The 24354-nt window shown below is 42.6% G+C and overlaps 1 protein-coding gene across 1 annotated transcript in view; it reads left to right on the top strand.

Annotated features, from left to right (window-relative positions):
• The first annotated feature begins 1813 nt into the window (after positions 1-1813).
• Positions 1814-24354, top strand: part of RGPD4 (RANBP2 like and GRIP domain containing 4) — a 64849-nt gene continuing 42308 nt past the window's right edge. Inside the window, exons 1-13 of the mRNA XM_084619031.1 lie at positions 1814-1969; positions 6908-6975; positions 7522-7633; positions 9098-9250; positions 11693-11923; positions 12377-12522; positions 15339-15531; positions 16262-16352; positions 17299-17508; positions 20173-20351; positions 20434-20609; positions 21714-21837; positions 22265-22426. Of these exons, the coding sequence (XP_084475157.1) occupies positions 1898-1969; positions 6908-6975; positions 7522-7633; positions 9098-9250; positions 11693-11923; positions 12377-12522; positions 15339-15531; positions 16262-16352; positions 17299-17508; positions 20173-20351; positions 20434-20609; positions 21714-21837; positions 22265-22426 (1917 nt within the window). The 5' untranslated portion in view covers positions 1814-1897. The remainder of the gene's footprint in view (positions 1970-6907; positions 6976-7521; positions 7634-9097; positions 9251-11692; positions 11924-12376; positions 12523-15338; positions 15532-16261; positions 16353-17298; positions 17509-20172; positions 20352-20433; positions 20610-21713; positions 21838-22264; positions 22427-24354) is intronic.

Genomic DNA, 24354 nt, shown 5'->3' with positions numbered 1-24354 from the left:
CCCATGAGGGGGTCGTAGACCGCCCCCACCCCCAGAGACTCCTGCCCCATCCAACCCTCCTCGTTCCTTGACGCCTCCCTCCCCCGGACCCCCTGCCCCATCCATCCCGTCCCCTGACTGCCCCCAGAACCGGGCAGGAGGGTCTTGTGGGCCACCGCAGTGGGTGCCCACCGTGCCCCGCCCCTAAGAGCCAGAGGGACCTGCTGGGTGGTGAGGAGTCCCAGCAGCGTTTACCTGTGGCGGCTCCCAGGAAGCATCCAGTACCAGCAGGTCCCTCTGGCTCCTAGGGGTGGGGGAGTGTAGCTAGGGGGGGAGCAGGGGCAGTGACTGCTCCCCCCACCGATCACATCAAAAGTGGCGCCTTAGGCACCGACTCCCTGGGTGCTCCGGGGTTGAAGCACCCACGGGGAAAATTTGGTGGGTGCACCACTGGCAGCTCCCTGCCTGGCCTCAGCTCACCTCCACTCTGCCTCCTCCCCTGAACGCGCCGCCCCGCTCTGCTTCGCCCCCTCCCCCGACTTCCCGCGAAACAGCTGTTCACGCGGGAAGCCCGGGAGGGCTAAGAAGCAGGCGGCAGCTTCACACTCAGGCCCAGAGAGGCGAAGGCGAGCTGGGGCGGGGAGCAGTTCCCCTCCCTCTCCCTGGGTTACCTCCTGCAGCGCGAGCGGCCCTCGTCGCGCCCCCCCCCCGACCCCGCTCACCTCTGCTCCGCCTCCACCTTCCTGGGCCTGAGTGCGAAGCCGCCGCCTGCTTCTCAGCCCTCCCAGGTTTCCTGCGCGAACAGCTGATTCACGGGAAACCTGGGGGTGGGGGGGGCAGAGAAGCAGAGCGGGGCGGCGCGTTCAGGGGAGGAGACGGAGCGGAGGTGAGCTGGGGCCGGGGGTGGGGCGGGGAGCTGCCGGTGGGTGCTCTGCACCCACCAAATTTTCCCCTTGGGTGCTCCAGAGCTGGAGCACCCATGGAGTCAGCACCTAAGGCACCACTTTTGGCCGGCTGTTAAATTTAGAAGCCCTTTTAGAACCGGTTGTCGCCCCCGGCAGGTCCCGTGAGGGACAACCGGCTCTAAAAGGGCTTCTAAATTTAACAACCGGAACCGGCTCCAGCTCACCACTGGCTTTAGGGGACGTAAGTCCAGCCCCTTAACGCTGAGGCAAGACTGAGTTAGCCTAGGCCACCCCTGACAGGTGCTTGTCCAACCTGGCCACACACACCCCCCCCCCCCCCGGCAGGGACTCCAGGACCGCCCTCCCACGCCTGTTGCACAATTCAACTTCCCTCAAAGTTAAAAAAAAGTTTTATCTTCAGATCTAACCTAAACCTCCCTGGCTGCAGACTGAGTCCCCTTCACGTCTTGTCCTGCCGCCAGTGGCCACGGACAACAACTGATCGCCCGCCTCTTCGCACCAGCCCGACCCCCCTCCCCGGTTTACACTATTACCAGGCCAGCCAGAGGTGACAGGCCTTGGCCTTCCCCTCCCCCACCCCCTTCTCCCTGACACTGTCCAGCAGCAAGCGCGGTTGGCAGCTGTACACGTGGGTTCCGGGCACGCGCACCCTCTCCCCCCGCCGCCTCCCACCCCAAACGCTCGCTGCGATTGGCTCCCGGGGACTGTGAAACTGGCCAAGGAACGCGCCGCCGCGAGCGCGGAGAGAGGCGAAGGGCCAGGGCCAGGGCCAGGTTCAGGACAGGAGAGGGGCGGCCCAGCCGATATACGTCATTTCTGCTTCCGCAAGCGGTGACGACGCACACAGACGTAGCGCGCCGCGTTACGCACGCGAGCGTCCCCCTCCCCACTCTCACGCCCGTGGGCGCAGCGCGAGTGCGGCTCGTGAGCTGGGGGGCTCGCGGCGGCGTTTCGCGTTTCGCTCAGCGAGCGGCTCTGCGCGCGCCACCACCATGAGGCGCAGCAAGGCCGAGGTGGAGCGGTACATCGCCTCCGTGCAGGCCGCGGCCCCCTCCCCCAAAGAGGTGAGCGGCCCGCCGGTGTCCCCGGCGAGCTCCGCTAGCGGAGCCGGGCCCGCGGCGGGGAGGGGGTCGGTCGGTCGGTCCCCGCCCGGGTGACTGCGGGGCGGCGGCGGCGGCGGCGGCTTGTTCCCCAAGAGCGAGGGCCGGGGAGCGGGGCGAGTCAGTCGGCGGGGAGCGGGTGCCGGGGTCGCCGCGGGGCGCGGGCTGCCGCTGGCGCCCGGTGGCGGTGGGGTGAAGGGACTTGGCGCCCGCGAGGGGCGGCTGGGGGAGGGCGGCTGCCCCGATCCGGCACCGGCGGGGCCCCACGGGGTGGGCCCCCGCCCGCGACAGGGAGGCGGGAGGGTCAGCGAGTCCCGGGCCCGTGTCTGACAGGAGCCCGGCTTCCAACGTCGTTGGCCTGGCCTCATTTCGGTGTGGGCGGGGCCCCCCGCTCTGCGGGCCGGTTGCAAGGCCGGGCCCCTGCCCTGGCGGTGGGGGTGGGGCTGTAGCCAAGGCTGGGAGGAGAGTGTAGCAGCCGGGTCCCCGGAGTCTAACCGAGACGGGTCTGAGCCATCTTCTGGGCTGTGGGCGCTTTTCCTTCAGCCCTTCGTCTGTCCGTCCGCGGTTGAGTTGGGGGAGAGCGATGGGATCGTGCAGGGAAGCTCGCCCTGCTGCTTCTGCTAAGGAAAGGATTTAAGTCGCTAATGCGATGCTGCAGATTTGATTTGTCTGAAACACTGGTATTGCTCTAAAAAAAAAAAACCGTGCAATTTAGCTTTCAGAGTTATTAATCTGTAGGGCAGTAATTCATGGGCTCAAACTTTTTTTCACAAAACGTGGATCACATTTTAATAAAAAGTGGCTGACCTAGCTCCCTGCTTGTTCATGGGCTTGTAACAACCCCATTGCAACGATCACAATTGTTTACATGGAATTAGCTGAAAATGCATTACATTCTTATCTGGTAATGCACTTTAGAAATGAAAATTATAGCTAGTTCTGCGTCACCAGTTATCTCTCTGCAGACCCCAGAAGATGCTCTCCAGATCACCAGTGGTCACACAGATATAGTTTAACATAGGCATTTAATTCTGAAAAGCCAGAGATCAATCTAATGCTTAAAACCTGACTGTTAACACTTATTCTGTAGTTTTAGTCCTATTAGTAAATGCTCTATATTGTAGTGGCAGGAAATTTAACAGTGTTATGTACTGCTTTGTAGGCACATCAGTGTGTTTAATGTATAATCTTTTTAGGCAGGCTTTGTGCACACAGTATTGTTACTATCTCATTGAAATACGCATGCAGAGATTTTGTTGATTGTGGAAGTCATAGGATTCAGATGCCTTTTACAACAGAGACCATGTCAACAAATTATTCAATTTAAAAGTTACACCTAACAGATATTTGTTGTTACATCACACTTTTTTTAATGTTTGCTCCTGTTCACTGTGCGAAAGACCCACGCAAACAGGGAATGCTGACTTTATATGGGTAATGGTGTAGCTGATTGTATAGTAAGTACACAAAGTAAACAATGGAAAATAGGTACTTCTCATTCTTCCTTTGTCCTGTATTGTAAAATTAAGAAGGGACTGAAATGAACTATCCCTTGAAATTGTAAAGAAATGTGGCTCACCAGACCATTTCAAACTTATCAAACACATTTGTCCAATAATATAGTATTTATGGAGAAGATTAAAAACTAAGCATGTCTTATTAAAGAGTAAAAAAATTAAAATGCATGCTTTTGTTCAAAAATAAATAATCTTTGTGCTGAAACAGAGAAATTTAATATCTAATGAGTGATTTGAGAAAGTTGAGGGATTGGAATTGCTTAGAATGTAATGGGTCATTTTATGTTTGTCCTGGATCTTAAATGTGATTAAGGTTGTATTTTTTTCTTTTTTCTTTTAACTGTGGTTGAGAACTTAATGATACAAACAAACCAAGAAATTCTTACCATTCTTAATTCTGCCTCAATAGTTCATCCACTTTCCAGAGAAGCACTCGGTGTCCAATAATACCTTGTTCCTACATGCTTTATAGATAATTATTTGGGTTGTCTTCATTTGCTGTTAATACAGTGGTTCTGGACCTGTGGTTTGTGGACCACCAGTGTTCCTCAGAGCATTTGCTGGTGGCTTGCAGAGATCTGGTTGGTCATGTGATTTTTGGCTCTCTTTGTTTCCAGGTCCTGAATTGCATTAAAGAAAACTAAAAATACATTGAATCTTTCTAGTGTCACACTCACTAATAAGCAATTGCTGTAGCTGACACAAGGATGTTTCCCAATTGTGAATATGGGAAGGGATACACAATACAATCCTTTTATGAACAGGTGCTATTAAAACATTTGAGAAAATGTAAAGATTCCTGAGCTGATGCCAGTATTTCAGAAATAAGTTAAGTGGACTTCCAGTAGAAATATGATAGGATCTTAGCTTGGTTTTGTTAGCATTGATGGATATGTTTTTGAAAGGAGTAGGAAGGAGAAGTACTTGGCCCTTTCCAGTTGGTGCCATGTTAGAGGCTTGCTAGTAGCTGATGGCTGGACCCAATTTGCATGTAAAAGTCCAAAACTTCATTATATCTAAAATGTTTATTTGTACTTCTGTCTTCCTTGATAGAGGAGTAGAAATTACTGTTGGCTGAATTAATTGTTGAGGGAAAAACGAGCAATTATCAGTTGTTTCCATACTCTGTGGGCACTTTATCGTTTGAGCGCAGAGATTTTTTGGTCTGTGCTCCAAGAAGTTTACAAGTTTGCCTTGGGATTTATTTTGTCTTTAAGTCCCAAATCCCAAAGAGGGGATAAACTTTTGCACTAAATATCCTTTTAAACAGAGATTGGGATCTATCGTGGATTTTCACTGTGACTTTGGCTCCATCAGCTGCTTCTGGCTGTATGTTCTGAACCATTCTCCTACAGCGTCATACAGATAAAAAGGGTTGCATGTTTGCTTAGTTTCTTTTTGCTACAGTTTCAAGTGAAATTAAGTTTGTAGCAAAAAATACAAAAATCAAAACTTAGTGTTTAATTAGCAGTTCATTTATTTTGTCATTCTTTACCCACTTCTTTTTGGAATGCTTTCACTGGTGTCCTTTATTTCCTCCTTGGTTCTCTGCATCTTTCACCTCTTCTGATTTTACCTTTTTTCTTTGAGACTTTTCAGAGACTTCCATTTTACCTTTTAATCTTGTTCATTCACCAACAACTCTGTTTTGAAGTGATACTCGCTCTCACCTAGAAGATCTGGAGTTGGATTTTTCATTATCCTGTCAGTGTTGGTCTTCCACTTAACCAGAATGAGTTGCTAGAGAAATAAATAAAGTGTTCGTTCCTTCCCCTTCATGCCTGAGTTTGTAGTATCTGCATGTGTATGTCACCTCTGTTGGTCCAGGGAGAAAGGATCTCGATAGTCACAAGCTGATGCTCTGCCATTAAATAAAAAGATACAGCCTCACTGCGTTTTCTCGTCTCCCCTCCTTTTTGTTACTCTTCATCTCCGTTTTCTTCTTTCTTTTCTCAAGAAGTGCCTGTTTCTCTGCTCCACAGCAGCCATGACAGGAGTTAGTCAGTTTCACTCATGTTCCTGCTCCAGCAGTTCTGTACAGGAGCAACTGAGGCACAAGTTTCAGAGTAGTAGCCGTGTTAGTCTGTATTCGCAAAAAGAAAAGGAGTACTTGTGGCACCTTAGAGACTAACCAATTTATTTGAGCATGAGCTTTCCTGAGCTACAGCTCACTTCGTGCATGATAATCAAGGTGGGCCATTTCCTGCACAAATCCAGGTTCTCACCCCCCTCCAAAAAACACACACACAAACTTTAACAAGAATGTTTAACAAGAATGTCTGAGGAATGGCGGGGGGGGGGAATAAACAAGGGGAAATAGGTTACTTCCCCTTGTTTATTCCTCCTCTCTCCCCCCCCCCCCCGTTCCTCAGACGTTCTTGTTAAACCCTGGATTTGTGCTGGAAATGGCCCACCTTGATTATCATACACATTGTAAGGAGAGTGATCACTTTAGATATGCTATTACCAGCAGGAGAGTGGGGTGGAGGGAGAGAAAACCTTTTGTAGTGATAAACACCCATTTTTTCATGGTCTGTGTGTATAAAAACATCCTCACTTTTTTTCATGGTCTGTGTGTATAAAAACATCCTCACTGTATTTTCCACTTTATGCATCTGATGAAGTGAACTGTAGCTCCCGAAAGCTTATGCTCAAATAAATTGGTTAGTCTCTAAGGTGCCACAAGTACTTTTCTTGAGGCACAAGGATGATCTTCTACTGTTAGAGATACAGTGGGTGGTAGAATGGAGAGAAAGTACTTTTGGCTGCTTCTCCCTTCCCTTGCAGAACATCTGTATTAATATCAGGCCACAACTATATCTTTGTGACACAAGCAGAAATTTTCCCTTCGGGGAGAACTATCAGGGAGTAATCAAGAGTAGTGTAGTTTGGGAATACTATGGGATTCCTGTGTCCTAGTTAAATATCAGTGTTTGATGACAGACTTGTTGCAGTGTATAATTTAAGAAATTAATCATCTCCCTACTGGTGGATGGATGTGTAACAAGCTTTTCCAGCAGTAAGCGTATTGTATTGTGACCAAAATTACCCCATCTTGTCTCCCATTCACTGTTTTTGTTAGCTGCCTGTCAGAAGTGCTCCTATTACAACCAAGGAATGAATTTCTCTGGTTCACTGGGTAGCCGTAATTTCCCAAATGTACACCATCAGTATGGTATTAGGTCTTTCTCTACAAAGATGTTATGGGGGAGAATATTACAGACCAAAATGAAAAACTGGACTAGGGTTGATAACTGATGTGTCTGAAGTTTAATCACTTAATATAGTATATGTTAACTGGGAACTTTGTCTAAACCATTTTGGGTCAAAAATATAGACATTAAATATTTTAAGCTTATTTATCATTAATGTTTTTCCCCTCCAGAAATCAATGAAAGGATTCTTTTTTGCTAAACTCTATTATGAAGCGAAAGAGTATGAACTTGCTAAAAGGTAAAGTATATGTTGTTCTGTCTTCCAAAGAGCTTTACTGCTATAGAAATTAAATGGATACTGGTATTGTTACAAAGCAATTTCTGATGCCTAATACTGAATGATCAAAACTGTTATTTTCAGACAGTGCTGATAGCACTTATTTGATACAAATCCATTGAATCACTAATGGGGAAACCTGAAGGAAAATTGGAAATGAGGGACTGAAAAGTGTTCTTTATTTAGACAGCTGTCATTCAAACAGCATAGCAGAACTTTATATTTTAGTTTCCGTAAGTTACTGTTTCTAAGTGATTCGCTATCACAAGTCTCCCTTATTAGACACACACATTTTCTGGCAAACAGGTAATGATGGCTCATATCAGAATAATGTTGGTTAATTTTTTTTGAGACCCCAGAACAGATACCTGGAACTAAACACACTGCTTGCTCTTCACCCTCAGAGTCCAGAGCACCAGTGAACTATTTACGTTGTTTAACTGTCTGTTTCAGGTTTTGTTTCAGAATTATTCCTTACATAGGGATATGGTAACTGCTTTCTTACAGATACATATCTACTTACCTTAATGTACAAGAGAGAGATCCCAAGGCACACAAATTTCTGGGCCAGCTCTATGAAGCTGAAGATAACATAGAAAAAGCTGTGGGTTGCTATAAGGTAAGAAGTAAAATGATGAAATCAGGTGATTCTTGAATTATGGACGAATCCCAGAAGGGTTTAGTGTCACTTATTTCTCTTTCCTAGCTTAAGTTACTAGAAAGACTCAGTTTTATAACCTGTGGACCTCCGCACATGTTAAGTTAACTCTGGGGAAAAAAATTCTTCTACTAATTGGTAAACATTCTGGCATATCTGTAGAAAAGCAGGTTTGGGTCTTACATTAGTTCACCTAACGTGCATTGTAAAAATAGTCACGAATCATACCAGTGATTGATCTGGATCTGGACAATGGCTATTGCTTCAGGGACCGGTATAACTCTCCCCTTACCAAGTGTCAGAGGGGTAGCCCTGTTAGTCTGGATCTGTAAAAGCGGCAGAGTGTCCTGTGGCACCTTATAGACTAACAGACATATTGGAGCATAAGCTTTCATGGGTGAATACCCACTTCGTCTCCCCTTACCCTCCCTCAAATGAACAGTTAAGAAATAACATGCCTATGGGGGAATTTTTACTTCTAATCTTGGGTGATTGACTGGCTTATGTTCTAAAGCATGAGGATTTAGTCCTTATGAACTTTATCCTATCTAACTGTATATTCATAAAAATATCTAACCCTTTAATGAATTGTAATAAGACCTTTAGCTCATTTTCTTGCAGCACTGAGTTTGTGTGACAGGTTTTTGTGATTCTTGTTATATTTTCCTCTTTCTCACTCTCAAAATGTGTATTCTCTTCCCTGGTGCTGTGTTAAAGACCAGCAAAACCAAAGAAGGAAACTAACCTGCTAGCCGTGGGAAAACAAAATTGACTATGGTCAGTACTGTCAAATGCACAAATTAAAAACATGGAAAGAAATAGAGGAAATTCACTATTGATGCAATATCTAAGATAAGTGTAAAGAAAATTCAAACAGAAGTAACTGTATACTGTATCAGTCCTAGAGCTGATCTTTAAGAAACCTGACCATTAACTTCTTCCCACACTGAAAATTGATTAATAGGGAGTTTAGGCTGGTAGAATACTTTTCAAAATAAGGCAAAATAAGATTGCCCTGGGATTTCCTAACAGGGATCCCTATAACTTTATGGTGTGTATTCCAATTGCTAGTAAACTGCATTACAGTACTGCGTTACAGAATCAGGACCAAAACTCATTGATCTGACTTATTCCATAAGCATATAAAGGTGTAAAACTACCAGTATGTGTTTCTTCACCTAATAACTTTTCGAAAAATAAGCTTATTAAAAACATGTCCAATACATCTTGCGAAGTGTAGTACTATAACAGATTTTTGAAGCTGCTTTCGTTGCACACTTAAAACTGTAAAAGTACGTACTGATGAGTGTTTCTGAGTAGTTTTTTGTTCTGTTTATCTAGTTATATGCTGAAATTCTTCATAATTCATACTAACTACAAAAATAACAGCTGTTTGGTTTTTTTGTGGTGGTGATGAAATATTAGCGTTCAGTGGAGTTGAACCCAACACAAAAAGATCTTGTACTGAAGATTGCGGAATTATTGTGTGACAATGATGTTACAGATGGAAGAACAAAATACTGGGTTGAGAGAGCTTCTAAACTCTTCCCTGGAAGCCCTGCTGTTTACAGACTGAAGGTAAACTGAAATTTTGAGGTGTGCTATAATTACAAAGTTCTAACATGCATGCAGTTATTTTAAGCTATCGCTTTGCTGCTGATTCCTAACATACTGTTAGCTTTTCTGACTGCTGCCGCATGTTGAGCAGATGTTTTCAAAGAACTACCTGCAATGACTCCAAGATCTTTCTCGAATGGTAACAGCTAACTTAGATCCCATCATTTTGTATGGACAGTTGGGGTTATATTTTCCAATATGTATTACTTTACATGTATCAACATTGAATTTCATCTGCCATTTTGTTGCCTAGTCACCCAGCTTAGTGAGATCCCTTTGTAACTCTTTGCAGTCCGCTCTGGATTTAAGTATCTTGAGTAATTTTGTATCGTCTGCAAATTTTGCCACCTCACTTTATCGCTTTTTCCAGTTCATTTATGAATGTTAAACAGCACTGGTTGCAGTACAGACGCCTGGCGGACACCACTATTTACCTCTATTCCAGTGGTTCCCAAACTTTAACAGCCTGCAAAGCCCTTTCACTAAATTGTGAAATCTTGTGAGCCCCCTCCTAAAAATGAATATTTCCAGGGATTTAAGTTTAAATTTCCTCCGCACTCCATGGGGTTCCTGCTGCTGGACCCCGTTGACCGCCCCAGTCAACTGAGCTCCACTGAATTCGGACTGCAGGTCCCGAGCGGAGCGCTGAGGTTTGGGCGGCCGGCTCCCCTGCTCACGGGGGCAGGGCTCTGGCTGCCAGCCCCAACTGCCCTGCCTCACTCTCCCTGGGGCTTGGGCTGTCTGCCCTGCAACCGGGTCCCACCTGCTGCCTCCAATGCCCAGGGTCCTCTGGGTGCCATTAGTGAAATTTTTCTGGCGCACCCCCTGTAACATTCTGAAAACCCCAGTTTGGGAACCACTGGTCTATTCTGAAAACGGACTTTGTATTCCTACCCTTCGTTTCCTATCTTTTAACTAGTTACTGATTCATGAGCGGACCTTCCCTCATCCAATGACTGCTTACCTTGCTTAAGAGCCTTTGGTGAAGAACCTTGTCAAAGGCTTTCTGAAAGTTTAAGTACACTATATCCACTGGATTGCTTTTATCCATATGTATGTTGAACCCCTCAAAGAATTCTAATAGATTGGTGAGGCATGATTTCTCTTTATAAAAGCCATGTTGACTCTTCCCCAACATATGAAGTATGTACTTCATGTACACTTATGTGTATGATAATTCTGTTCTTCACTATAGTTTGTTTGCCTGGTATTGAATTTAGGCTTATTAGCCTGTAATTGTTGGGATCGCCTCTGGAGCCTTTTTTAAAAATAGGCATCATATTAGCTATTTTCCAGTCGTCTGGTACAGAAGTTGATTTAAATGATAGGTTACATACCATAGTTAGTTCTGAAACTTCATATTTGAGTTCCTTCAGAACTTGATGTAGGGAGAACTTCCTGGTCCATGACAGCACTTCTAGTTCTGACAAGTAGCAAAGTAGCAGACCTTTAAACTGTTACTGGTTTCTTTGTCTAGTGATATATTTTTTGATCTGGTTTTATGGCTGACTACCTAGCAAGTACCAGGCTCAACCTCAGCAACTCTCTCACTTTGCTTATTTGTTTTTGTGTTTTCTGGGAACAGTTGTGGACATCTCAATTTGTTAGAATCCCTAACTCTGTATTGATTATAGATCTATAAAAATATTGTTTTCACTTAAATGTCAGAAGTCCATCACAGACACTTTCTTGTGTAGCTTTTCCTATCTGAGGGATTAGTGTGCAGAAATGTAGCAGCTTTTTTGATGGCATTTGGCTAGTTGCCTACTTTCTGTACTCTTGAATAAACACTTGGATAAATATTTGCTTTTTAAATAACTTTTTGTTGCTGCATTTTTCTTCCCAACATGGGGTCTGTATCTTCACTCCCATTCTTATGAATGGGAGTAATGAAGTTTGATCTTTTCAGGTAACTAAGCATCTGTGGTCTGACTTGTGTATGAATGCATTAGTTTTTTAATGTATGCCAGCAATAATGTAGTTCAAATCGTCTGTCTTTTTTAAAAGTTAACTCTGCTTTAACAAAAATGAATTTTTGACTAGATACAATGGTATAGAATAGGAATATAATGAAAATAATATTCTGTAAAACCAAAATCCTATTAGATCTGACAGGGTTCTCTGAGACTCCTTGTGCACTTACTTCAATAAAGGAATATTTAAAAAATAGTTTTAAAAAAATCTCAAATAATGCTATTAAGTCTTAGCAAATTATACAAACTCTCATTTCATATATAAATGTCTTAAAACCTGACATACTCTCAACCACTTGGTCTATGCATAATCAGGTAGCTAAGAGTAGGGAATGATAAAGGAAACTGTCCTGTCATGTGGTCAGTGATTTAAAAAAAAATTTAAATGGAAAATGAGATGCTAAAAACGCACTGCCTTTGTTTTTAATAGGAACAGTTATTGGATTGTAAAGGTGAAGATGGATGGAATCAGCTTTTTGATCTGATACAGTCAGAACTCTATGCAAGACCAGATGATGTCTATGTAAATATCAGGCTAGTAGAGCTCTACCGTTCAAATAAAAGATTGAAGGATGCTGTGGCTCACTGTCGAGAGGCAGAAAAGAAGATTACTATGCGATCAAGCTTGCAGTGGTGTTCGTGTGTTGTACAGACACTTAAGGTTTGTTAAATCCATACTGTGGTTTTGGGAAAATCTCTTGTGTTTTCTATATTAGGCTGGTTCTTTTGTGGAACTAGTATCTATCCTACAAGTAGTGGGGGACTAGGGGACAACACGGGGCCTATGGAAGAGTTCTCTTTTTTTTTTTTTTTTTTTAAACTAAAGTCCACCAAAGCAAAAGGAATTTCAGTTTACTCTCCTTGCTTTATTACATTAAGATCAAATGTAATATCCCTAAGACTGTTTGGTGTGTCTCTTGAACAGAGTTGGCGTAGCACTTCAATCTTTGGTGGAGAGGCTTTGTTGCTGGAAAATATGTGGGAGAACTGGATGTTAAGATCCCACCTTGCAAACTGGAATATTCTGTGAATGTAACAAATGTGCTCTAGGGGTGGTACTATTGCCACCTCCAAGAAAGGTGACTAAATTATGTCTCTGGTAAATCTTTTGTAGGAATATTTGGAATCTGCACAGGACTCCGAGTCTGAAAAAAGTAATTGGAGAAACACCAACAGAGATCTGCTGCTGGCCTACTCCAACCTTGTGGTGATGACACTTTCTACTAGAGATGTTCAAGAAAGCAGAGAATCACTTGCAAGGTACTGTCTTCATCACATTCCTACTGTAAAAGACTTTGGGTAATCTCTTATGAAGAGGTGTCATTCTGTGCTATGGAGCATCAAACAGACCTTTTTTTCAGTGTACAGGTGGTTGAGGGAAATGACTGACTTTAAAAAAAACTCCATAGTAATCGCTGAGGCTGGTACTTCTGTCCTATGCTATTCTGACTGGTGCTGTGCATCTGTCTTCAGTCTGCTGACTGCTGGGCTGGAACTGATGCCTATCTCTTCACTTTAGTCTAGGCTTGAAGACCCAGAGCAATATTTTTCCCATAAGCTTATATATGGTCCCTGGCTTGTCTCTTATCTAGTAAGAAAGAATACTTCATGACTGTACAGTAACCAAAGTGTGTCTTAATATTGCTCAAGCAACATAGGTAGGGCCTACCAATTTCATGGCCATGGAAAAACGTGTCACAGACCGTGAAATAGGCCCTTCCCTGTGAAATCTGATCTCCCTGAAATCAGCCAGGACTTGTCTTTCCCCTGCATGGCTGTTATCAGAGGGAGATCAGACCCACCTCCACAGGTGGAACTGAAGAGGTTGTACCCACCCTCACTTCTGCGCTGCAGCAGCCCCAGAGTTAGATTCTGCGCTGCAGCAGCCCCAGAGTTAGATTCTGCGCTGCAGCAGCCCCAGAGTTAGATTCTGCGCTGCAGCAGCCCCAGAGTTAGATTCTGCGCTGCAGCAGAGTTAGATTCTGCGCTCCTGCTGTGGCTCTGGGCTGCTGTTCCCCTCCCTCCCCCATCCCTCCCCAGTCCTGCCGGGGCTCGAGACTGCCATCCCCCACAGCTCCAGCCTCTGCACCTCCTGCCCAGGCTGCCCCTCCACACCCTGTGGCTCCTGCCAGGGCTGGGGCACCCATTTTTCATATTGTCCGGGGCTACTGGGCACATGCCCCATGTGTTAATCCACCACTGGCCCTGACTAGCAGCTAGGAGCCCCTGATTGGGGCACTCCCAGCAGCACTGCGAAGATTGGACCTACCTCCACCTCCAGGAGCCTCCTCCAGCTTCAGGAAACTCCGCAGCTGCTACCTTCAGAGCTGGGCTCTGAAGGCAGCACAGAAGTGAATATGGCAATCCTGCAACCCCCCTGCAACTTGGCTTGGCCCCCACCCTCCACCAGTCCTCTCTTGGATCGGAACCCCCACAGTTGCAACACCATGAAATTTCAGATGTTTACATCTGAAATCATGAAATTGACCAATTAAGACCCTGTGGCTATGAAATTGACCAAAGTGAACCCTGAATTTGGTAGGGCCCTAAGCATAAGAGGAGATTTCATCATCAAAAAAGACAAGACAAGAAGCACTTATCAGCTTGCATACAGTCTTGTCTCAGTGTTTGGTGTAAAAGTTCTTTTGAACTAAATTGCACTTACAAATATTCACACAGTGAAGTATTTGAACGTCTCAACTCATACAGTATCCCAGTAGCAAAATTGCAATCAGCGTTGAGATGACACTTTCCTTCCAAACTCCTGTGATCTGTTAACTAGACTTCTCGAACAAATTTTCGCTTTGGTCTGAAATGTCTCATGCTTTTGGCTCAGACATCTGAAAAATTTAACTCCAACCCCGCAAATTTTTATCTGTAATTATTCAGTAAATGGGTAAGGACACTCTAGCCGGAGACTTTTTTGGAAAATAATTAGGCTTATGTAACTTGTGAATAGTCAAGTATTTCTGCTTGGGTGAGAACTGTGTGTGCCCATACTCAGTCATCTTTTTCCTTAGCTTCTTTATTACCTGTACAGTAGTTTATATAAAAAAAAAAAAATTAAAGGAAGTGACTTTAAGACAAGTGTGTAGTTGATTACTTAGTGCCTGCTAGGACACACAAACTGTAAGATTGGAAAATATTGCTTGACAAGGGGTAGGCCATATCATTTGGACTGCTTTATCTCCTCTAACTTTCTGAAGCAAAACAGGTTTGAGTTGGTTAGCAGTTGAATAGGTAGCCAGCTGAGAAATACATAGTGTCCTGTGCTTTTTGCTGCTGTGATACTATCTGTTACTACATAGCCTCTCATCTAATAGTATTTCTTGGCAGTATTATCTGTAGACCCATTTGGTTTGTTGGGGTTTTGTTTTTTTCTGCCTTCTTATCCCATGGGGCTTGAATGAATACATCTGAAACCTTTCCAAGATGGGCTATGATCTTGTTGGATCACTTAAAGAATGATTTGCTCTAATTAGCATTTGGGAAACCTCCCGGGAATGGAGTTTGTGCAATATGTGCTTCAGGTACCAGACTGTAGCTGCTACTCAAGTTCCTGCAGAACCTCCTCCTACATTTAAAAGTCTAATCAGATTTTTCCTGGCTTTGGTTAATTCAGATCATATGCTCACTTAGTTCCAATCACCTTCTGCATGTCCCTTTTACCACCACTTACTGTTTGTTTCATTCTTAATTTTGCCCCAAATGATTCACTCTTCTCTCCCCATCTCAGCACCAGCTTACGAGGTGCAGTCATGTCTCAAAGAATTCCTTTTTATTTTTGAGGCGATGCCAGTGGGAGAACTGACTTAAGGGATGGGGGGGGGTGTCCTTGCTAAAAAAAGTGGTTTCAAGAGTTGGGGGACAAGATATCCAAGCAAAAGATTCGCTCATGGGAGTAGTTAAAAAAAAAAATTTCAGAGCTTTGAAAACTTGAGATTCTGATGCATCAAGCCATTTGATTCACTATCATGCAAACCTACTAGTTAAATAATATTACTGACAAAACAATAAGTCTGAAACCACTAGTATACAAATTGTCTAGTTTTAATTACTTTTTGTTTGTACTATAGTTTTGATCATGCTCTTCAGTCTGTGAAACCATATGTGAATGGGAATGATGAGCTGTCTGTTACATTCCTGGAAATGAGAGGTCACTTTTACTTGTATGCTGGAACTCTCTTGTTGAAAATGGCCCAGCACAGTGAGAAGCAATGGAGAGCTGTATCTGAACTGGCAGCTTTGTGTTACCTTATAGCTTTTCAAGTAAGCTGTTTTCAGTTTTTGTATTATGCATTAGTTGATGTAGAACTCATTTTTATTTTATTTTGAACTGTAGTTCTTCTCAGATGAGCAGCACTTTCTAAGTACATGTCTTACAGCTGTTGAAGAATATTTTACCACCTTTCAGTTTGTTGTAGAAAATCTGGGGTAGGTGAGTGCATGTGTTGTCTCTTGCTCTCATCAGAAGTAATCAGGCTCTAACTGGTTAGCATTTTTATCCCCTCAGATGTATCACCTTTTGCTCTGAGACCACACAACTACACCATGTACCTGCCAGTGTAAAATTGGCCCCAGCATTGAGGAGGCACAGATCCTTTTGTGTGCCCCACACCCAGCGTGTTGTGGACACAGCAGAGAATTTGGGCCTCAATCCTTCACTTTATTAAATCAAAATATCTCCTTCCACCTTGGCCCCTGTAATCTGGGAATAGTCTGTATTCATGCCAGCTTAATTTTGCTATTAATTTACACTTCCCAGAGATGTCTAGCAAAAATACATACATAAATGCTAATTAAGAAGAACTTTTGGGGGGGCCGGAAGGAGGTGTCTGGTAACTGAAAAATAGTAGCTTGTCATGATGATATTAAACTTCCTTCATGTCCAATAAACATAAATTTTGGATTTTCTATTTTACTAACAAAAAGCTAGAGGGGAGTTTAACTTTTGAAGCAGTAACTTCTTGGTTCCTGACTCTCATGTAATTCCCACCAGGTCCCTAGACCAAAGACAAAACTAATAAAGGCAGATCAAGCTGGACAAGATATACTGGAAATGTTAGCCTGTGATCGACAGAGCCAGTCTGGTAACAAGAATATTAATTGCAACTGTTTAAAACAAAACTAATATGTTCTTTTCCAAATGGTATATACAAGAAATGGATTTTTTAGTGATTTGAAATTTATACATAAACATTTTGCTGTTTAAATTCATGAAAAATGTTCAAAGCTTCAAGTAGGTTTGTATAAAAAGTGAGTCTGATCATGACACACTTAAGTTCCCATATCTTCTTCTTAACTTAGCAGTGCACTGCACTCATTTTTGAACTGTTTCAACATTCTTAAAATACAAAAACTTTCACATTTTTGAATAGATATAAAACTTTTGAAGTCGCTACCTCAGTCTCCTTAAAATCGTTTCTGCCATAGCCCCTACAGACACTAACGGTTATGCCCTGCTCCTGTTGTTATTACCATGTCTTTCTTCCCCATCACACCATCCATTGTTTCTGAGCCACCTTTTTCTTTGTCATTAACCTAAGTTGTAAATTCTAGGCTAGGGATTGTGCTGTGGGAATGCATTGTGGTTAAAGGACTTCAGGATGAGGTGCTTTTCAGAAATTTCCTTGCTCTGCAAGGGACCATTCTACTTAAGCCATGGCTATTCATATTGAAGGTAATTCCAGGGTCCCCGGAATACCAAGAATCCTGGCTTTCCTATTTGTTATACTAGTACTACAAAGACTTCCATATCTTCGTGTTTAGATGATTGAATTTAAGAATTCTTTGGTCTGACTGCCTCACAAAGGGTGGCATGAAAAAGACTTGAAAACATGTGGGGTAAAATCCTGGCCCAGTTGATGTCTGGAGTTTTTCCATGGACTTCATTGGGGCCTGGATTTCACCCATAATCTTTAATCTTTGACATGTTGGATTAATGACCTGATGAGACATGCTTGCTACTAAACAATCTTAATTCACTGCACTACTCATATTTAAAATAATTCTGCGTGAATATGTTTTACTTTACAGGTCACATGCTGCTAAACTTAAGCCATGGCAAGCAAGACTTCTATAAAGAGATTGTGGAGTCTTTTGCAAATGAAAGTGGGCAATCTACTTTATGTGATGCACTCTTTGAGAATGGAGCTCCTAGAGAGAGAACTTTCATTAGCACTGATAATATCAGAAGTGTCTGTATACAGGGACCAAACCATGTGGATCTAGCCAGATATGATATTGGTAAGAAGCATCACTTAAGAACACTTTACACTTACTTTCTATATCTTAGTGTTATGTTTCTTCTGATTTGAAGAAAAATCCTGCAAATAATACAGACTGCAACCAAGGAGAAATGGCCTTTATACAAATAGCAACTTTGTCAATCTACAACATGGTTATAACATAGACTTTATCAAATATGAAAACAGATGCCTCAGGCAAGTAACCCATTTCTCTCAGAAATGCCTGAGGGGAAATATATTAGCCTTGGAGTATCTGTAGAAGATCATTAAACCTGGCTGTGAGACAAAAAAAAGAGGAAGTTCATTCAAGAGCCATAACTCTTTGAAGAGGATAATCTATTAGCAACCCCTTTGTTAAAATAAAGGACTGCTAACTCAGGAGCTTCTGATGATGGAAATGTATGCAGTATTACAGAGATGACACCTAGACCTAGAGGAAAGGTATTTCTTAGGCCAGTGAGTTTGCAGTTCTAAATACAGTTCTCTAGCATCCCTACTTTCATCTTAACAGTGCGTTGTGCAGACTTACTGGCCTGTCCTGGCTGGGTGGTCAGTTTGAAATGGTAGTTACTTTGGAGAGTTGGTCAAGCAGCTATATTCTGGGAGAATAAGTACTTACACAAATCTTGTTTCAAAAAGGGAACTGAAGAAATAAGAAGCTGACCTAAATGGATATCTTTTTAATTGTACGCTTCTAAATTAAAAACGTACAGTTAAGATAGCACTGTTAGCTACAAACTAACACTTCTGCTTGTGGAGTCTGTCCAGCTTCAGAAAACTTGGTGTTTTAGGTAAATCCTTTATACCTGTCTGTGTTCAAGCACTATCTTAATTTTTTTTAAACAATTCAGACCCTTGATTAAACTGCTTTGGAAGCTTCCAACTAGCTCACATTTTGTCTATTTATGAAATGTGTAATGTTCAAGAAAGCTTGCAGCTGTTGGTCTTAAATTATAAACTTATTTGCCCCAGTATAAACATACATTATTCACCTGATAGCTAAAATAAACAAACTTGCTCTTTCTACATACATTTTATACAGTGAAAAAAGTGGAGATTGGGAATGAGGGGTGGCTAAAATGAAATAAATGTTGGGATACTGCCAAGTGACTATTGTTAAGGCTGATGCAGCATGTACACTTATGATGCCTGAGGTGATGTCTGAAACGCTATCTAATTCTATAATATCAGAACTTTTACAGCAAAATCATGGAGGTAATAAGACTTCATTTGCAGTGAAGTTTAGAGTTTTCATGCTCTGTCACCTGCTCATGGTCCCCCTCTCCCAAACTTACTTACCTCAAAGCACAGGTAATTATTTGAGTGCTTAGAAATGCAAACATAGACAAAAACGTTTAAGATGCTGATTAGTGAGCCGAGGTGGGTAAGATAATATATTTTATTGGACCAACTTCTGTTGGTGAGAGACGAGCTTTCGAGCTTACTTAGAGCTCTGCTTCAGGTCTGAGAAATGTACTCTGAGTGAATGTCTATGCTGCCATTAAAAACCCATGACATGACTCGGGCTTGTGGGGCTCAGGCTAAGGTGCTGTTTCACTTCAGTGCAGACTTTCAGGTTTAGGCTGGAGCCCAAGCTCTGGGATCCTTCCACCTTGCAGGATCCTAGAGCCCAGGTTCCAGCCCATGCCTGGGAATCTACACTGCAGTGAAACAGCTTTGCAGCCTGAGCCCCGCAAGCCCAAGTGAGGTGGCACAGGCCAGTCACTTGTGTTTAATTGCAGTGCAGACTTACCCACAGTGTCACACTAAATACAAGGTGGAACATATTGTTAACCCCTTTCAAGGTGAAATGGCCTGTTAACTCCCCTCCAGTCACAGGGTGTGGGGGAGCAGCCTGGGGGGTTGTTAGTGGGTTATAGATTTCTGTAATAAAGTGAGCGTGTCTGTTCTGTCTGTTTTTAGTGTCTACAAAGTTATGAATTTACACTCCCAGTCTCGTCTTTTGAAAGTGTTGTGCGTGTTTCCTTTGCAGATGGGGATTGATGGGTCAGATATAGTGATTGCTTTATGAAAAGCATTCACCCATCCTGTAACCCACGAACAACTTGCAGCAGCGTCCCCCTCCTTTCTTTCTCCCCTGTGACTGGAGGGATATTAATTGGCCACTTTACCTTAATGGTCCCTGCAAATATGTTAACTACTTATGCTAAGCAATCTGTTCCACCTTGTATTTAGCTGTAATGCTCTGAATACATTTCCCAGATCTGAAGAAGAGCTCCATGTGAGCTCGAAAGCTTGTGTGTCTCACTAACAGAAGTTGGTCCAATAAAATATTACTTCACTTACCTTGTCTCTCTAATAATTTGGGACCGACATGGCTACAACAATACTGCATACATAAGATGGTGATGGCATCTTTATATTTAAAATAAAATTATCCTCCAGGGATAGCATATGGGATCTCTTTGCTTCTGAGGAATGGACTTGGGGGCCTAAACAATTGATATTTTTTTTAGTCATAGAAAGAGAAGTAGATTCAAAGGCAGGAAACCAAAATGTTTGGCTGGATTATCATTTTTTAAACATTTCATGACTTAAGAATTTTTTAAATGGAATAAGATGCAGCTTTGATCAGTTTACTGTTTGCATAGATGCTGCTGATACAGATCTTAGAAGTAAACAATCATTTGTTTCTGTTTAGGCGCAATTAGGGTGCACAATGGTTGTCTCCAGCACCTTACGTGGCTTGGTTTACAGTGGAACTCCATGTCAGTCTTACCTGCAATACGCAAGTGGTTAAAACAACTTTTTCACTTGCCCCAGGAAACATCAAGACTTGAGACCAATGCTCCTGAAACAATCTGTATATTGGACCTCGAAGTAAGGAAACCGTTTAAGCACTGAAATTTACTATGCTATGGAGATTTGCACAGTATAACATGTATTTATTTTATGAAAACAGGTATTTCTTCTTGGAGTGATATTTACTAGCCACTTACAATTACAAGAGACATTTAATACTCACTACAGTTCACATCAACCTCAATTTTTACCACTACCAGTGAGCAAACAGCTCTGTAGTGAAAGGCAGAGATCCTGGTGGGATGCTGTTTATAACCTTATTCACAAAAAAACAATGTAAGTGGGTTTTTTGGTTTTTTTTTACATTTTTACTAAATCTAAGTCACTTCCAGCATGAGAATCTTAGCACTGTTAATCAGGTGATTGTAGATTCTTGTGGCATGTACTTTATTTCAACACCTTCAATCTTAGACACTCAAATTTTGATTGTAAAAATTTGAGAGTTTTGAAAGAGACTTCTGTGGTATCTCTATACTTCAAGTGAAAGTGTCAGCTAGCTCAAATACAAGTCCATGCCACCACCTCTTCACTATTGTTGTTACATGTGATTAAAGCTACTACAGTATACCTACCTGTGCTACAATCACAGCTGTAGTTGCAATGGCAACATACCTTTAGAAATGGATTGGTGTATGTAAAGGAATTCACTCAGTGCAGGAGCATCTCCTTGTGGCTGGGCGTGACATAGCAGCTGACTCCCTGAGGTGACCCCTGCCTATTGTCACTTCAGTGGTCTCTCTTCCTGCAACTTGGCCCTTCAACCAGGTTACATTTTAGTCTGCCCCTTCCTGTGTAAGAGTCCAGTTACCTTATAGCAGATCTTCCATCTGTTGCTGGGCTCTGTTGTTCTTACACCACTTACCTCAGGAGGTTTCACTTCACCTTCCTCGGTGGCTGGTCGGGAAACCCAGGCCCATCCTCTACTCTGGGTTCCAGCCTACAGACCCTGTAGCTGGCAGCCAAGGTCTACTCCCTCAGACTCCTTCCTGGGCTGCTTCCTAAATCTTCTGTTCCCCAGACAGTGCTTGCAGACTCTTTCCCTGCAGCCCTTTTCTGCTGCAAACTTACTGGCTTTATAATTACCACTCAGTCCCTCTCCTGTAGGGCTTCATTATCAATTATACCTGGCTTTCTCAGGTGCTGCCAGTATGTTAATTGGCCTCACAAGCCTATCTAAATCCTTCAGGGCCTGTGTGGGGTACACACAGTGATCAGTGTAGTTCTGTAGAGATATGGCAAATGGGAGGCAAAAAAGGGACTAAAACCAATAATCTGCATAATACTAATAACTTCTCTGCATTATTATAATGGATTGACAAGCAAAAATTTCCCATAAAACAGAGCAGGCTAATTAGGCAATGTGTCTTCGTTACTTTTCAGACCAGGAACAGCAGCAAAATTAAGGCTTCTAGTCCAGCATGAAATAAACACTCTGAGAGCGCTGGGGAAACACGGACTTCAACCTGCCCTAATTGTTCGCTGGGCAAAATGTCTTCATAAAACAGTAAGTTTGGCAAAAAATACTTTTACGTTTATTATAACTTTATAACTTACTTACGTATTTCTGTTTGCAGTGTTGTAAAATATTTTTATCATTCTTGGCACAATTTAGCAGTTAGTAGAAATAAACTGAAAATGTAGTAAATGTTCACTTGATCATGTTATGCCAAACAAAATAACTTTTTGCATTTCTTTTCCCAATAGTCATTTGGTACCCTTCTTTTGATATCTCACTTTTTTTCTAGCTGCATGTGTTGCTTGCATTATGTAGGCTTGTACAGAGACTGGATGAGGCTCACCTGAGGAGTCAGAGGTGCCTAAGGCAATACTAGAGCTTTTGAAGACTGTCTGTAGTTGAAGCAAGTTAACAGTTTGAATAATATCTAATGATTCCTTAAAATAAACACACTTCTATTCTGCTTCCTTCACAGGGCAGTAGTCTAAACTCTTTCTATGACCAAAGGGAATACATTGGACGAAGTGTTTATTATTGGAAAAAAGTTTTGCCTATGCTGGAAATAATCAAAAAGAAGAAAAGTGTTCCTGAACCTATTGATCCTTTGTTCAAACACTTCCATAGTTCAGATATTCAGGTACTAACATAACTAGCTGGATTAGATTGAGGGGCTGGAAGCAACCTGAAACCTACTCTGTTATAGAGCTGTGTAAATAATTGTTGTTTTGAGAGGGGGAGAGTTGATTCACTGGCAGTTCTCAAATCTTGTTTTGTGTCCATCTGAAACACAATTTTTTGTAAACTAAAGTTGGAAGAGACTTCATTTTGGATCAGCCAAAATGTTTTGTTTTGATTTTGGGCACTATTAACTTTTTTAAATAAAAGCAAATGAAATTTTAGGCTAGATTCACAAAACTCCAGAGGAAGTAGTACTGGTGGCCACATTTACCCAGTAGCCTAATGGTTAGGGTACTCACCTGGGATGTGGGAGAGTCAGATTTGAATCACCTCCCCAGAGTACAGAGTAGGTGAAGTGAGCTGTAGCTCACGAAAACTTATGCTCGAATAAATGTTAGTCTCTAAGGTGCCACAAGTACTCCTTTTCTCCCCAGTATAGGGATTGGAACCCTGGTGCTCTCCCTCTTTGGTGAGTGCCCTAACCATTAGGGCATAGAGTCCTTCTCAGTGTGGCTCTGGCTTAGTGAATATTGATTTATACTAAGTATAACAGCTCCAACAGGGATCTGGGTCTCCCACATCCCAGGTGAGTACCCTAACCCCTGTGCTGTTGAGTAAAAGGGGTTTTGTGACTCTAGCTTGACACTTCCAAAACTATGCAGTGTAGCTGAAGCCAGTTTGGTCCCAGGATATTAGAGAGGGTGGGTGAGATAATGTCTTTTATTGGACCAAGTTCTGTTGGTGAGAGACACAAGCTTTCGAGTTCACCCAGAGTTCTTCAAGAACTGTGTAAGCTCCAAAGCTTGTCTCTCTCAGCAACAGAACTTGGTCCAATAAAAGATATTACCTCCCCCACTTCCAAAACTGTTTTTTGACTGAAACAATTAGCTGAAATAGACACACATTCATAAAATGTTTCCCTCAACTTGAATCTGCATTTTTCAGCTAAAAAAAAGTTTTGATTGAAAAACTTGACCCAGCTTTACTCTAGTGCTTCAAATAAGTGCAGAGTTCTGATTTCTGGTATGGTTTTGTACATTTTAGTGGCTCAGTTACTGCCCTAATTTCTTAGCAGCTTTAATAACCTTGCCAGAAATTCTTCCTAACGCTTGGTTTAAGCTTGGACTTCTGATGTCAAGCTGTTGCTCATTGTCTTGCGTACATAAACTCTGCTATTAGAGTAGTACCTTCCTTTCTTTATTTTTGAAAAATTGGATTTTTGTGCCTTTATACTCTGTCCTCTGTTGTGATAAGTAAAATAATTTGATCCTATGTGTTGCATGAGTAGGGCCCTACCAAATTCACGGCCATGAAAAACTCATCCTGGACCACGAAATCTGATTTTTTTTGTGTGTTTCTACCCTATACTCTACAGATTTCATCAGGGAGACCAGCATTTCTCAAATTGGGGGTCCTGACCCAAAAGGGAGTTGCAGGGAGGGAGGCATCACGAGGTTATATTAGGGGGTTGTAGTATTACCAGCCTTACTTCTTCCCTGCCTTCAGAGCTGGGTGGCCAAAGATCGGCAGCTGTTGATCGGGCTCCCAGCTGTGAAGGTGGCACCTCCGCCAACAGCAGTGCAGAAATAAGAGTAGCAGTACCGTAGCCTTCCCTACAATAACCTGGCGACCCTCTTTTTGGGTCAGGACCCCTACAGTTACAACACTGTGAAATGTCAAGACTTAAATAACTGAAATCATGAAATTTATGATTTTGAAAATCCTATGACCATGAAATAGACCAAAATGGACCATGAATTTGGTAGGGCCCTATGCATAAGGTATAATCTATATAATCCATGACTTCTTTTGTTTTTGTTTGGATTCTAGTTTAAATCTGTTTTTCTACTGAAAAGCCCAGAGCTTACAGCAGTCTACTTAGTCTTC

This window comes from Lepidochelys olivacea (assembly GCF_965140295.1).
Source record: "Lepidochelys olivacea isolate rLepOli2 genome assembly, chromosome: 1".
Classification (NCBI taxonomy): Eukaryota; Metazoa; Chordata; order Testudines; family Cheloniidae; genus Lepidochelys; species Lepidochelys olivacea.
The sequence above is the reverse complement of the archived record's forward strand: the minus strand, read 5'-3'. Positions and strand labels throughout refer to the sequence as shown.